General features: G+C 47.8%; 3 protein-coding genes across 3 annotated transcripts; 1 reads left to right on the top strand and 2 right to left on the bottom strand.

Moving 5' to 3' along the window:
• Window positions 1-4,340: 4,340 nt before the first annotated feature.
• Window positions 4,341-6,836, bottom strand: SETTUDRAFT_141896 (uncharacterized protein; the record flags this gene model as incomplete). Its single annotated transcript, XM_008032160.1, has 2 exons — window positions 4,341-6,659; window positions 6,714-6,836. 2 exons carry the CDS (start codon window positions 6,834-6,836, stop codon window positions 4,341-4,343), a joined length of 2,442 nt encoding a protein of 813 aa, XP_008030351.1.
• A 191-nt stretch (window positions 6,837-7,027) lies between these two features.
• Window positions 7,028-8,044, top strand: SETTUDRAFT_165521 (uncharacterized protein). Its single transcript, XM_008032159.1, has one exon. It carries the CDS (start codon window positions 7,188-7,190, stop codon window positions 7,827-7,829), a length of 642 nt encoding a protein of 213 aa, XP_008030350.1. The 5' UTR covers window positions 7,028-7,187; the 3' UTR covers window positions 7,830-8,044.
• A 2,782-nt stretch (window positions 8,045-10,826) lies between these two features.
• SETTUDRAFT_156877 (uncharacterized protein) lies at window positions 10,827-12,890 on the bottom strand (the record flags this gene model as incomplete). The annotated part of the gene is made up of 2 exons (XM_008032158.1): window positions 10,827-12,161; window positions 12,237-12,890. 2 exons carry the CDS (start codon window positions 12,888-12,890, stop codon window positions 10,827-10,829), a joined length of 1,989 nt encoding a protein of 662 aa, XP_008030349.1.
• Window positions 12,891-13,359: the final 469 nt, after the last annotated feature.

The following is a 13,359-nucleotide window of genomic DNA, read 5'->3' as shown; positions in this document are numbered from 1 at the left end:
CGCGATGCCAAGAAAAAGTGGCACACTCGGTGGGGTGGCACTCTCGGTGGTGGAATACGTTAGCTATATTACCTTTTTGCTAAAATAGTAATAGAAAGTGTATTAAGAGAATTCGGTCCGATGGATCCGCGCCTCAGCAAGAACTTTTGACAGTCACTTCCGTACTGTTTGTTATCATATTTTGCGTCGTGCTTGCTGATGACGTTCTTCCTCTCCTTCATAGTTGACCATACATCAAAAGCCAGAGGACGCCACAGTAAACTCTAACAAAGCCTGCAGGTCTGTGCATCTGTATGACATCAATTGCGATTCTCTGATCTTCTATAGAGTTTGAAGCATTATGTAATTGCTGTTGCAATCTTACCTCAGACCACGTCTATGAGCTTTCTCGTTAAAAGGTTGAGTCTTCCCGTTCACCCAGCTCACTTGTTATTAAGCGAGTGCATCTCTTGAGGCCCAAAATATACAATGAATTGAATCTATTGATAGAAAACTAAAGTCCCACAGCATGCAAAACAGTAAACCCAATAGCGCACCGAAATTACTCTTTAGATAGTTACTTGGTGGTTATGATGTTTCTCTAGACTTGGTTTCCAAACTCAAAATACGATGAGAAGCTGACGGCTCCACAGGAGAATGATCCCGTGGCTATCATTGCCCTTTCTGCAATTCAATCGAAAGTCATCCTCCGTAACCTATCCGTTTAGACCCCTATGGCAACACCGGTTAGGGCCTTCAAGATAGTTTGTCGGAGATATCGCAATGTTGCTCGGCATCACCCGCATTCGTTCCCAGCCGTGCATATATTTAGCTTTCTGTGCTTGGTACGGAGTATCCAAAGATACGATTAGAACTTAAAAAATGTGGAGATTGTCGTGGCTAACAGAGTTCGAGTTCAATGCCTTAACCGCTGGCCCCTAAGCTTTGAAGTGCAAGAACTCGGCCTCAGATATCACCATTCAATACGTAATCTGTGCTCTTCATCCCTTATGAGTTCCAAGCCAAATTCTGTGTATCAATTGAGAACAATACCACGCATTGACTCTATACATCTACTAAGTCCCAGAAAGTATACAGCACTACACTCATCTCAAGATTCCAGGCGAAATATCCTCACATACTCTCTTTCAACTTCGTGCCTGCAACAAACCCTCATCCCCTCTAAACAGCCAGACTCGCACACCAAAACTCCGTCTTACAAACCGTGGTCTCTTCCCCCAACAACCCCCCCACAAACCTGAACGTCGTCTCCCCATCCCTGAAGCACACAAACTCTTCTTTTCCCCTTCCATTAGTCGCTTCCAACGTTACTCCACCCGCAATCTCTCCTTTTGGCCATGCATCAGCGCCCCTCTCGATCCTGCTCTTAAAAACGCTCGCATCGTCTAGCGTAACGCGGCGTGTGAAGCTAGCCTATTAGATCGCTCGTACAGAAGCGACGGTGCCAATAGCAGTGGGTGAAGAGCTATCTAGTGTGCCTGCGTAAAGAATTGTAGAGGACGAGGTAGTGTCGCTAAGAAGAGACCGCGTGGTGCACGTCGTGAGATAGACGTTCTTAGATAAACCTATCAACATAGCACGAGAGTGGAGCGGAAGCGGTGTAGTGCTCACGAGACTCGCGAGAAGAAAATGAACGAGAAAGGAGTTTATGGCGGACATATACATTATATCGTGACTTAGGAGTGAAGATGTTGCAGAGCTAGAAGTATGTCATATGGCCCTCTTCTAAAGTTGGGAACAGCGATAACGTGGTTCATAAGCGAGTCAGCCACCCAAGCGAGTCGGCCACTTTGTACTGGCGCGTTAACGTTAACACTATAACCCGTTATGTCTTAAGTACATAATTATTTATTAATCTATTTTAAATCTAATCTTTAACTTACTCTTTTTAACGTCTAATTATAACGTATTTAAAGCTAAAGACGTGCTACTTCTATCTATAACGTGCTTTAAACTACTCTCTAAGACTAACGCGCTAGAAAGCGCTTTTAACGCAACTATAAACTAAATTTAAAGCGCCTAAATAAGCTAGAAGAAGAGGCTATTATTAGGCGTATTCTTAAAGAGTCTACGTAAGGATTTACCTCTATAAAGGCTAAAGTTTAAGTAATAGCTAATAAACTATTAGAGAAGCGTAGTGGCAACCTTATTAGTAAGAACTAGGTTAACAACTTTATTAAGTAGACTTTTAAGCTCTATACGCGCTAGAGCTATTCTTATAATTACTAGTAAGCTGCCTATAAGGATCTAGTAGCTATTTAGCGCTAGCTTAACTTAGTCTAAGTAATAAAGTAAAAGTAGGGTATTATAGATAATAATATCTATAACTTTAATAAAACTAGCTTTATAATAAGTAAGATTCTATTATAGTTAGTTATTATAGGCTTAAAAGGATATTAAAAAAGTAGGTATAGCTAGGCAACTATAAGTAGGTTACTATAATCTAAGGCGTAGGCGCGTTAGGTTGCTAAATACTACTTTTTATTATCTTTATAGGCAAGGTGCTTATTAACGTTTAGTTTAAGAATTTACTTACTAACTAGGTTCTTAAAGTTAATTCTAATAGCTAGATAAATAATTAGCTTAGTTTTGCTTAGTTAGAGCACTTTAATACCTATATAAAGAGGTATACTATAAGTAGGTATTAACTACTTATTATTAATAGTGTAAGAGGCTACGCCTAAAGTGTGTGTGTGATCGAGTATATCTATACGACTACCTGGACTTCAAGAAGCTTGAAGTCTTGTTACTGCCTTTTTGGCTATGGATGGCGTAAGTAGTCGTACGCTCGGCCCGTTGGGCCCGCCCATTACAAATAGCTATCAGAGCTACTACTCTATTAATTTCTAAGATCTTTATAAGAAGAAGAATATTATTCTTCTTTACATGCCTTTACACTTATCTTACCTATTATAGCCTCTTAACGTTACCTACTTCTCGCTATTAAAGCGTAAGTATAGTAACGCTATTTTAGGCTTAGCATATAACTACACCTACTATATTAATAAAGAGACCTTTCTACTAGCCTTTAAGGCTGCTTTTAAGTAGTCTATTATAAAAGAGAATATCTAAGCTAGCTTTAGAGGCGCTAGACTAGTCCTACACAACCTATAAGCTATGCTATCTAAGCTTAATATAGTAGTGCAGACGCTAGTATAATTACTGCAATAGGCAGCTACTTAGGAGGCGCAGACACTATATAACACGCGCAAGGTTAAGGCTTAAAGTACTTTTATTTAATAGAGAGTAAGAAACTATCCTAAGTCTTCTATAAATTCTTTTAATAAGAAGGTTATATAGCTAAGTAAAGAGGCTTAGTAAATAGTATATAAGATAACGCTTATAAAAGAGGAAGTAGCTACTCTTTAAGAGGCTTTAAATATAGCAAATAAGCGTAAGAACTATAAGTAGCGATATATATAGATAGAAGAGACTCTTACTATAGGCAAAGTATAAGAAGTATTAGCTAAATAGGCAGGTAGTAGTTATAGTAATAGTAAGAGTGCGTTAAAGAGAGTGTAAGGAGAGTAGTAGTGCAGGCGTTGTAAGCAGACTAGATATAACACTTATACCTACGTAGTTAAGATAGATAGTATAAGTAATAGTAGTAATTTTAATAATTAATTTAGTATATTGTAATAGTTTATTAACTATAATAAAAGACTATAATAATGTGTTAAAGTTGACGCGATAGTACAAAGTGGCCGACTCGCTTGGGTGGCTGACTCGCTTATGAACCACGTTATATTCAACAATTGTTATTTGTTTATCCTCAGCGTATGATAGATCGGGAATTGACTGCAGTGAAAACCCTTCTATTTCTACTACATACCCTCCTCTGCATCCACACCTTAGATCCCCATCACCACAAGCAACCAAGCAATCAGCCAATCTCCATATTCTCAACATAGCATCGTCAAAGTGCAGCTTATCATTTATACTGAAGTAGCCTGCAGCTCGTAATCGATAAAATGCCAAGATCGAAAGTACTTGTTCAAAGTATTTTTCCAGTATAACCAGACGAGGTCACTGCATATAGAGAGTCGTTACCCAACTACACGGGTAGGTTATCGAACATCTTGGTAATTTATATTGCTCGTGTCCTAGATTGCATAAGCGTTTTAGAACCGGGTTTGAGGTACTTCAGCCGCCGGCTCGAACGGCGGTGTGGGACGATCATTGCTTGCTGTGCTTGCTATGTTTGCGGGTAATTGCCGTCTGGTGGTGAGATGGAATTGCAATTTATCTTCAAGACGAGACGAAGGGAACATTGAAGATCAAGACTCTGTTTAAGGGTTGACGATATTTTGAAGAATTACTATGGGAACATGAACAACATCTCAGTTTAACAAACCAGCAGCAAGCGCCTCCATATCTTCCAACGTCTCCAACTCCTCGACTCTGTGCGACGCCTTTGCCTTCTTCCTCTTCTTTGCAGCCTTTTCCTCGTCTTCGGAGTCAGACTGGAACCACTTCTTCTGCTTCTTTGGCGCCTCTTCTTGTTCCCCATTTTCTGACACATCATTATCGTCATCGCTGTACTCAGCGTCGGCTCTAAAGTTTGCCAAGAGGTCCTCGCCAGGATCTGGAAGTACAACACCCGCATCGCTTGCATCATCATCACCACCAGCCATCTCAGCCCTCTCCCTCTCTTTGCGCTTTCGCAACTTCTCCTTCCTCTTTGCCTTGGCCGTCTCCTTGTCTTCCACATCGGCGTTTTGTACCTCTTGTCGTGCTGCTTCGATGAATTTCTGTCGCTGCTCTTCGGGCAATCCCTTGGCACGGAATTGCTCTTCGTCTTCGAGTTCGTAAACCTCGTGCGGATTGCCCTCATCGTCGTAGATGAGCTTCTTGCCCTTGTCCATGAGTTTGGTGAGCTTCTTCTTGGACTGAAGAAGTTTCTCGCGGCGATGGCTGTCGATGACAATGGGTTGCGACGCGCCAGCAATGTGGACAACACGTCCACCAACAGGAATCTGTGGATCTTGATCGGTACTGAAGTCTTCGGGTTCTTCGTCGGCTGGAATTCGTCGCTTGACAGCCATGAAGTCGTCGTTGGCTCCGTTGGTTGCCGCTCCAGCTCCACTGAAATCGTCTGCTTGGGCCTCTTCGTCTCCATCCCTGACAAGCTTTTGGTAGTGCTCTGCCAACACATCCTGGTTCTTCCTTTCGAACATTCGATCGTATTTGGTTCGTACAGGCTTGGCTGCTTGCGCGACTTCCTCGTCATCTGAGGTGTCTGAAACCTCGATAGTCTGTCTCGATGCCTGCTTCTTCTGCTTGCTGTCGTCCTTGATAAATTTGATTCTAGGCGTTCCTGGGAGACCCAGACTGGCAGCATATGCTTCTAGATTGTATTCCTTCAACTTGAAGACCTCCTTATCCTTCTGTAGGTAGATGGACTTGACGTGTGTCATAAAAGCCTTATGTCCCAAGTACTTCAAGGCTGGATCTTGGAAGCACATCTTCTGAAGTTGGTCTTTGATTGATTGGCGCTTCTTTTGTCGCACGTTGATCATCTCAATGGGCACTTTTTTGACCTCGAGGCGCTTTAGCATGCCCTCTTCTTCACTGGGTGCTAAGAATAGTACACCCCGTCCTTCTCGGTTGTATCGTGCCGTTCGACCGACACGATGAATGTATGTGTCCACATCATCAGGACAGTCGACCTGTATGACAAAGTCGACAGCAGGGAAATCTAAACCTCTGGCCGCCACGTCGGTTGCAAAAAGACACGAATGTTTGGCCGAGGAGAACTTGGCGGTAGTGTCAAGTCGAGCGCCTTGTTTCTGGCGACCATGAATGTGCAGCAGTGGAATACCAGGCTGCATGTGACGAAAAGACTCGTAAACAAATCGAACAGTCTTGGCAGACGAGAAGAAGCACAGAATCTTGGACTTTTTGCTTGCCTGGATAAAGCTCCATAGCGTGTCAAGCTTCTCCTCGAGAGGGCAGATGATGTAGTTTTGCGTGAGGCCTTTGGGTGTTGCGCTCTTGTCCTCAGCATGCACTGATACATACTCGGGGTCCTGGAGACTCAAGCGTGCAAGGTCTGAGACCTTCTTCGATTGGGTAGCGGAAAAGAGAAGTGTTTGCCTCTCCTTTGGTAGATATTCAATAATTGCATCCACGTCTCGCTGAAAGCCCATGTCAAGAATCCTGTCGGCCTCATCCAATACCAGCATTTTGAGGTCGTCGACATTGAATGCTGCTGTCTGTGACAAGTGCTGCAGCATCCTTCCCGGCGTTGCGACCAGTATGTTCATCTTTGTCAAAGCCTCCCTCTCGGCCTGTAAGCTCTTGCCTCCAATGAGCAGACCTGCAGCAAACATATGACCATGCCTTCCAATCTTGCGCAGCACATCGAATATTTGAATAGCGAGCTCGCGGGTCGGGGACAAGATCAGGGCACCTAGGCCTGCGTCTGGGCCGACGTGCTGCAACCGGTATAGGTTCTCCAAGACAGGGATGATGAAAGAAAGCGTCTTTCCACTGCCTGTCTTTGCGGCGCCGAGTATGTCGTGGCCTTTGAGCGCTAGCGGAATGGCCCTGGCCTGGATATCGGTCATTACTGCGAAATGCGACGACTTGAGGCCTTGCTTGGTCGGATCAGAGAGCGGAAGGTCTGTGAAGTCTTTGTATGAGCCATTTCTGGGGTCCTAGTGATGTTGTCAGCGTACTGCGCTCTCGAACCTCACTTTTCGCATTCCTACCAGGTCCTGAACCGCCTGCTCCAGCTTCTCCACATCTACATCGTCGCGTTTCCTCTTTTGAACATTTTCGCGCTTCTTCAATTTGGTGGGTCTCGTGCGACCGGTGATTCCAGGTGCGACCATCCTAGCGCATGGCCTAATCCTCGAGGCGATTTGGTGTTGGTGCTTCCGCGTCGCATCGCAAGAGAACTTTTTGGTGGAGCATTTTGGTGGTCCGTGCGCTTCGCCACGGGGATTCCGTGGGCTCGGCATCGCGACTCTGGAGCTTCGCCTTGCACTTTCACCTCACATCCACTCTCACTCCAACAAGTCATCGCGCCAAGAGGGCATCTCTTTGGGGGCACAAAACTTTCAACTACGCTTGATATTCTCACTAATCATCAGCTTGTCGCACAGGCGACCACGCCGTGTCTGTCCACCTGTTCTGTAGATCGCTCACTACTCGACTCAACACATCATACACTTTAAATTAACATGGGCGACGACATTGATGCTGAGCTTGCAGGCATCGGCAAGGAGCTCGACAAGGACGCGGAGATTGAGCGCATCCGCGGCGTCTTCAGCCTCGATGCATACGCCGTCCTCGACCTCCAACCCGGTGTCCCCGAATCCGACATCAAAAAAGTCTACCGCGCCAAATCTCTCCTGATCCATCCCGACAAGACCAAGAACCCGCTCGCACCCGATGCCTTTGACCGCCTGAAGAAAGCCCAGACCGTGCTCCTCGACGAGAAGCTGCGTGCCGAGCTGGATGAGAACATTGCGGATGCGCGCATGTTGCTCATGCGCGAGAAGAACCTTACGGCCGACGACGAGGAGACGCGCGGTGAAGAATTTGCAAAGGAGTGGCGACAAAAAGTCATCTGGGTGATTCGAGACAACGAGATGAGGAAACAGAGGCAGATGAAGGCGGCTATGCGCGAGGAGGGCAGGCAGCAGCGCAAAGAGGAGGAGGAGGCCAAGGAGCGCAAACGCAAGAGGGAACAAGAGGACGCCTGGGAAAAGACAAGGGACACGAGAATTAACAGCTGGAGAGACTTTCAGCAAGGCAAAAAGCCCGACACTGCTGAGGGCGGCGCTAAGAAGAAGAAAAAGAAGGTCAAGGCCTTGGGATAGGATTGTGCTCCGTTGAAACAACGAGATCTGTTTGCAGTCGGTCGATACGCTGCTCAATATCCAGTGTATCGACACGTTCGACATGACCCAGCCATGTGGGCCGTCTTGAGACAGACTCGCTGGTCCACCACAACACATCCGCCGAGTCTTTGAAAGAAAAGAAAAACCCCCATGCCAATGTTTTTTAGATTTCCATTTTTCTACATAACCTCGATACCCAAGAAAATATTTTGTTTTTGTTTTTGTTTTCCGTTGCTGAATAATCCCAGTAGTATATCTCTCCATTGCCATCCCGTTTCCATCTCCCACAATATATCATTGACAAAACTCAGGGTCTGGCCCTGAAATAAAAATTCTAAAAAAATATCCCCCAACACCCCTTTGTTACGACGGACTAAACTTCCTTCCACCGTTTTAGGTCCGGTTGTCGCATTCGCGCTGGCTGGGATGCAATGCATAAACAGTGCCCTCCCCTTTGGTTTTGGTACCCGCGGGGGGGTGTACTTATTTATGGCTACGCGCGATTGTTTCACCCAAACACGTGACATGCGCTCTTTTTTTTTATCATTTCTTGACTCACTTCTCTCCCCCCCACCCCCGTTCCTTCATGCAAGTGATAAGGGCTCGGTTCATGAATCGTTGTGGAGTGGGAGTGTTTTAAACTACCCAATGCTCTCTTAGATATCGTCATGTACCGAACAAGAAGATAAGGAGGAAGGAGGGGACAAGTATCAACTAACCAAGCTTGCAAGTAAAGTATAACATATCGAAACCGTACAAACGTGAGGAGCATGCCTACTTTTTTCTTCTCTTTTCGTGGATATTCCCATTTCAATCCTGCGAAATACAGATACTTGTATGGATACTGAGATGAATAATGTGATGGTAGCTAGCGTTACCAATCACAACCCTCCCCAGCTCCATGAAACCAGATTGATCCATGCCAAACGAAACCCCCCCGCTGAATACAGCACAGATGTGGTAAATAGCGCAATTCCCACATTAGGGGGGGAGGGACCTGGCATGCCTCCCATATTGCATCCCAGCTTCGTAGTTTGCATCTGATGCCTAGCAGTAGCAGCAAGCCTGCAATACGCTATCTATACACAGATAGACAGACAGAGAGCGAGAGAGAGAGAGAGAGAAAGAAGTGCTCGCAGCGTGTTTGCGTCCGGCCTCAATCCCATTATCCCATTTGACTTGTTTGACATACACAACTCGGCAATTGCATGCATACTTGGTTAGTTGTCAAGAATGAATGAATGAATGGATGGGATAGAGAGAGAGAGAAAAGGAAAGAAAAATTATGTGTGTGTGTGCATGTATTGTAACCCCAGCACTACGCCACACGACTTCACACCTCCACCTCCCCACACACACACACAGCACCAGTCACCCATCCACGCACCCCTTTTCGTTTTCGGCAGCAGAAGCAGCCCTCCAAAAATAGAACTCCAACTATCGCATGCAGCTTACTCCTTGTCTCTTAATTTCGCAATGCTCATCTCATTACCCCCCCCCTTCTTATTCTCCTTCTTCTTTCCGCTAGGGCTAGCTGCTAGTAGTAGTAGTGGTAGCAATAGTGGTGGCGTTGGTAGGTTGTAGGATGAGCATGAGGGCGGGGGGGAAAGGCTAGGAAGGGGGTAAGCAGAGATACAAGCTAGGATCAGCATGTCTTGGGTTATGAAATAAAGCGCCGGGTTCTCTGGCATGGATGGGAGTGGCGGGTGGGTGCGGGTGGGTGGGCGAGTGCAAGTAAGACGTAAAAGGATATGAGTTGTGATGAACAAAGTCTCCCTTCTTTTTTTTTTCTGACTTTGTCGTTTGTTTTTGTCTTCTTTTTCTTTGTTCAAGGTTGCTTTTTGTTTGTACACGCCATGTGTTTTGTTCAATCGTTCGTTTTTTTTTGCAGCGGATCTGTTCTGCGGAGAGATGCTAGCGTCAGTGTTGATCGTGTGTGTATGTGTAGGTGTGTGGGCGTGCTGACCAGGTAGATGGGATAGCTTCGTCAGCACTTGGGTATGCATCTTCGGACGGTGTGTTGGTCCGAACAAGGGTGAGTGAACAAGACAGTAGACAAGGATTGCCAAGGTTACGAGGGAGCGAGCGAGGGTAAGAAGAACATGGTGATGCAGAAAAGCTAACGACATGGATTCCCCATGTTTTGCAGGAACGCTTTAGGGGCCGGGGCAAAAACGCCGAACGATGGGTGGGAGAAGCAGGGATAATCCAAGTAACCCTCTCACCCATACCCAAACGTTATTGAAGCAAAGAGAAAAGAGAGAAGAGAGAGAAAAGAGTTAGATTGAAGAGAAAAGACGGGAATAAGCAAAAGGCTAGATCAAGACACAGAACCAAGTGGTATCTCAGACATGAAGCTTCCGCATGCAGAAGTAAAATGGTATTGAAGAACATGAGACATGTGTTACAAATCCAAAAAGGGGGGAGAAAATAAAAGACGGCCGTACTTAATAGTGAAGTCGGCAAGCATGAGGGGGAAAAGAAAAGAACCAGCTTAGTCCAGAACGTATAATCATACAAGATGCGTCCAGCGAGCGATGACGGCTGCTGCGGTTACTCCTACTCATGCAAACATGGAAAATGCAAGACAGAAAAGGAAAAGGAAATTAGCGTGCAATATGCAAAAAAAAACGCCCAAACAATGCAAGAAACGGTTTCATAGTCGCCAAAATGCGAGCAAAATATTCACCCTTGAAGGTGAGGAGAAGACATGAGGAAAAAAAACAGGCATGAAAGCTGGGTAATCGATTGGGACATTTCGTCCAGTCGGATATGTGTGCAACAGGCACCATCTCGTCCCCACGTGTCGTTTCGGTGGGACAAGGGTACCCATCCAGTTGGTAGCTTTGTATACCCGCAATACCTTGAAAAGAAACAGGGTCTTTGTGTGACCATCCCGCCGCACCGCAGACAGGACTCGGGTCGAAGGGCTTCCGACAACACATGACTCAAAATGATATTGTTTTAGTCTCCTTTTCACTCTAGCATCTCGCGAATGTTGAGCCGCCTTCGCTTTCCCGCATCAGGGGATTCGGGGCCTCGTCGTTCGGGGCCGCTTGAAGAGGAGTCGCGTGGTCGTACACGTTCGCGCTCGCGCTCTTGGGCGCCACTACCCGCTTCCATGTGTAGTGGTGAGCCAAGGGGAGGAGGTCCGGTTCGAATCGGTGGAAGATGCAGGCCCTCGAGACGGGCGGGACGAGTCAACTCGCGCAGAGACTCAGACTTGGACGTAGACGGTCGAGCATTCGAAGCGTAAGGCGAGGGGTACGCATTGGAGGTGGGCTGCGGGGGTGGCTGGTAGGTTGGAAAGTATCCTGTCTCTGCGCCCGCGGTAGGAGAGTAGCCATAGGACGGACTACTGCTGTAAGAGTTGGGGCTTATTGCCGGTAGCGAAGTTCGGACGGCTGCAAAATTGTAGTAGGGTGAGTTGGGCGCAGAACTGTTGGAAGACGGCCGGCGGGCCTGGTGCGGAGTGTAATGTGAGACTGGTGGGTTTGCGGATATCGATGCTGTACGCGAAGCATTGCTTGGCGTTGGAGGAGCAAGTTGCTGCGTAAGGAGATTTGTGCCCATGGCTCTTGGCGGAGATGTTACAACCAGCGTAACAAAGTAGAGCGAAGTCTTTGCCAGTCGGATCTGAACCTGCAGTGACTGGTATTGCTCTGCACCAGGAATGCGAAAGCTGAGATACATGGTCCTGTTGGTGAAGCCGTGAGTGACATGATCAATGTCTTGATCTGACACAGCGTCCATTACTGAGCGCATGGGATCCTGGCCCACTGGGGTGATAGGCGCCATGTAAGCTGGCTCGCGCTCGTCGCGCTCGTCGCGGAGCTCGTTGCGCAGGCGCTGCAGGGAGTCGTTTTGTCGAATTTCCAGCAGGTCGCCAAGGTGTTTACCCCTGGCATCTCCCAGGAAAGCCACCAAGTCGGCAAATGCCTGATTGGTCTTCTGGATCATCAGGTCCAGACTGAGATATGCCACTGGAAGCTTGTGGTATGATAGACTCGTTGCGGGGCTGTAGGACTGAGGCAGTGTTCCGGCCACTGCATCTCTGTTCGTCGAAGGCGCCATCTGGGGATTGGCACTTGGGAGGTCCCGCTGGTGCACAGCGCCTCCCAAGACATGTTGAGGCTCGGGACCTCGAGACAGAAGGGATCCCGGATAAGTCGACTGGTGCAGAGGAGCTTCAGAGGGTGGAGCACCTAAGAGTTGGCTAGGTGGCCTTCCTTCGTCTGTTCTAAGAAACTTTCTGTCGTCCCTCAGCCTCGGCCTTCCTCTCTTCTTGTGTTGGACATCTTTACATGTGTCCTATTTTCCAGGCGTCAGTATTGTCAGGGCAAGCTTGCAGATTCAGCAACTTGTAGGCGTAAGGGGGCGACTAACCTGCTTCCCAGAAGCCACGCAACGGCCACATGGCCGCTGAACATCGCAACTGAGATGGGCCTTCTTGCAGTTGACACAGGCAGAGGCCACATGTGCCTTGGTCCTTCTAGCTGGCTTGGTGGGCCTAGCTGGCGGGGGTGCAATCATTGCGCCTTGCTGGACCATGGGCCCCTGATGCTGGACACCAGCGTACGGGGGCAAATTGGCATTCTGGTAGCCGTATCCATAGTTTTGCGGGACAATTTGTCCATAGGGCTGGTGCTGAGGCGGAGGACCGGTTTGGTAGGAGAGAGCTTGGCCTCTGGGCTGAGATTCGCCAGGGTACAGTGGTCGCTGGGGAGGGAGAACGTGTGGTGCCGACGAAGCACGCGGGTCGTAAAGAGAGGGTGGCGCAGGTGGTTGGACAAAGCTGTCTTGTCGTTGGGACGAGCCCAGGGGTTGGGAATAAGAAATGCGCGCAGATTCAACAGACTGTGCTGGTCGACGGGCTGGAGATTGAGGTTCTGACATGGGCGGGGATGGATAACCCTGATGCGCAGACCTGTGAGGACTGAACTTGGCCCGAATTCTGGCCAGGCCGTCTTCAGCTTCAGCAGGCCGCCCAAATGGCGTGGAAAGGAGCGAGGTTGGACCGGGTAGAACCAGGCTCTGCATAGTTTGACCACTATGGGCTCAAACGCTGCGTAAGCAGCGGGAGCTCAATGGTGTGGGGGGGGGGGTGTAAGGTAGGTCGGGACCAGAAACACACGCAGACTTGCAGACGGCGCTTCAGTGGACAAAGCAGGAAGATGCAGGGCACAGGAGATTTGGCAAGGCAAGTGAAGCCAATCTGGATGGTTGTCAGGGTAAGCTAATGCACGGGCAGAGAAGATATCATGACAATGACGATGGGAGGAGGGGAGCGGAGCGGAGGGGAGGACAGGTCGGCACGGCCGAGCGGCCGGCAAGTGTACAATTGGATACATGTATACGGGCATTCGTGCCGATAGGGCGGCAAGCCGTAAGCCAAGTGGCCGCCGGTACAGCAAGGCAATGGGCGTGACAGTGAAAAGGTTGGAGGGGGATGGGGATGTTGCAGTTACCTTTTTCTTTTTCTTTCTTTCTTTGTCTCTTTTGATATCAG

The sequence above is a fragment of the Exserohilum turcica genome (genome assembly GCF_000359705.1).
Source record: "Exserohilum turcica Et28A unplaced genomic scaffold SETTUscaffold_7, whole genome shotgun sequence".
Classification (NCBI taxonomy): Eukaryota; Fungi; Ascomycota; class Dothideomycetes; order Pleosporales; family Pleosporaceae; genus Exserohilum; species Exserohilum turcicum.
Note: the sequence above shows the minus strand (reverse complement) of the source record. Positions and strands in the feature narration are given on the sequence as shown.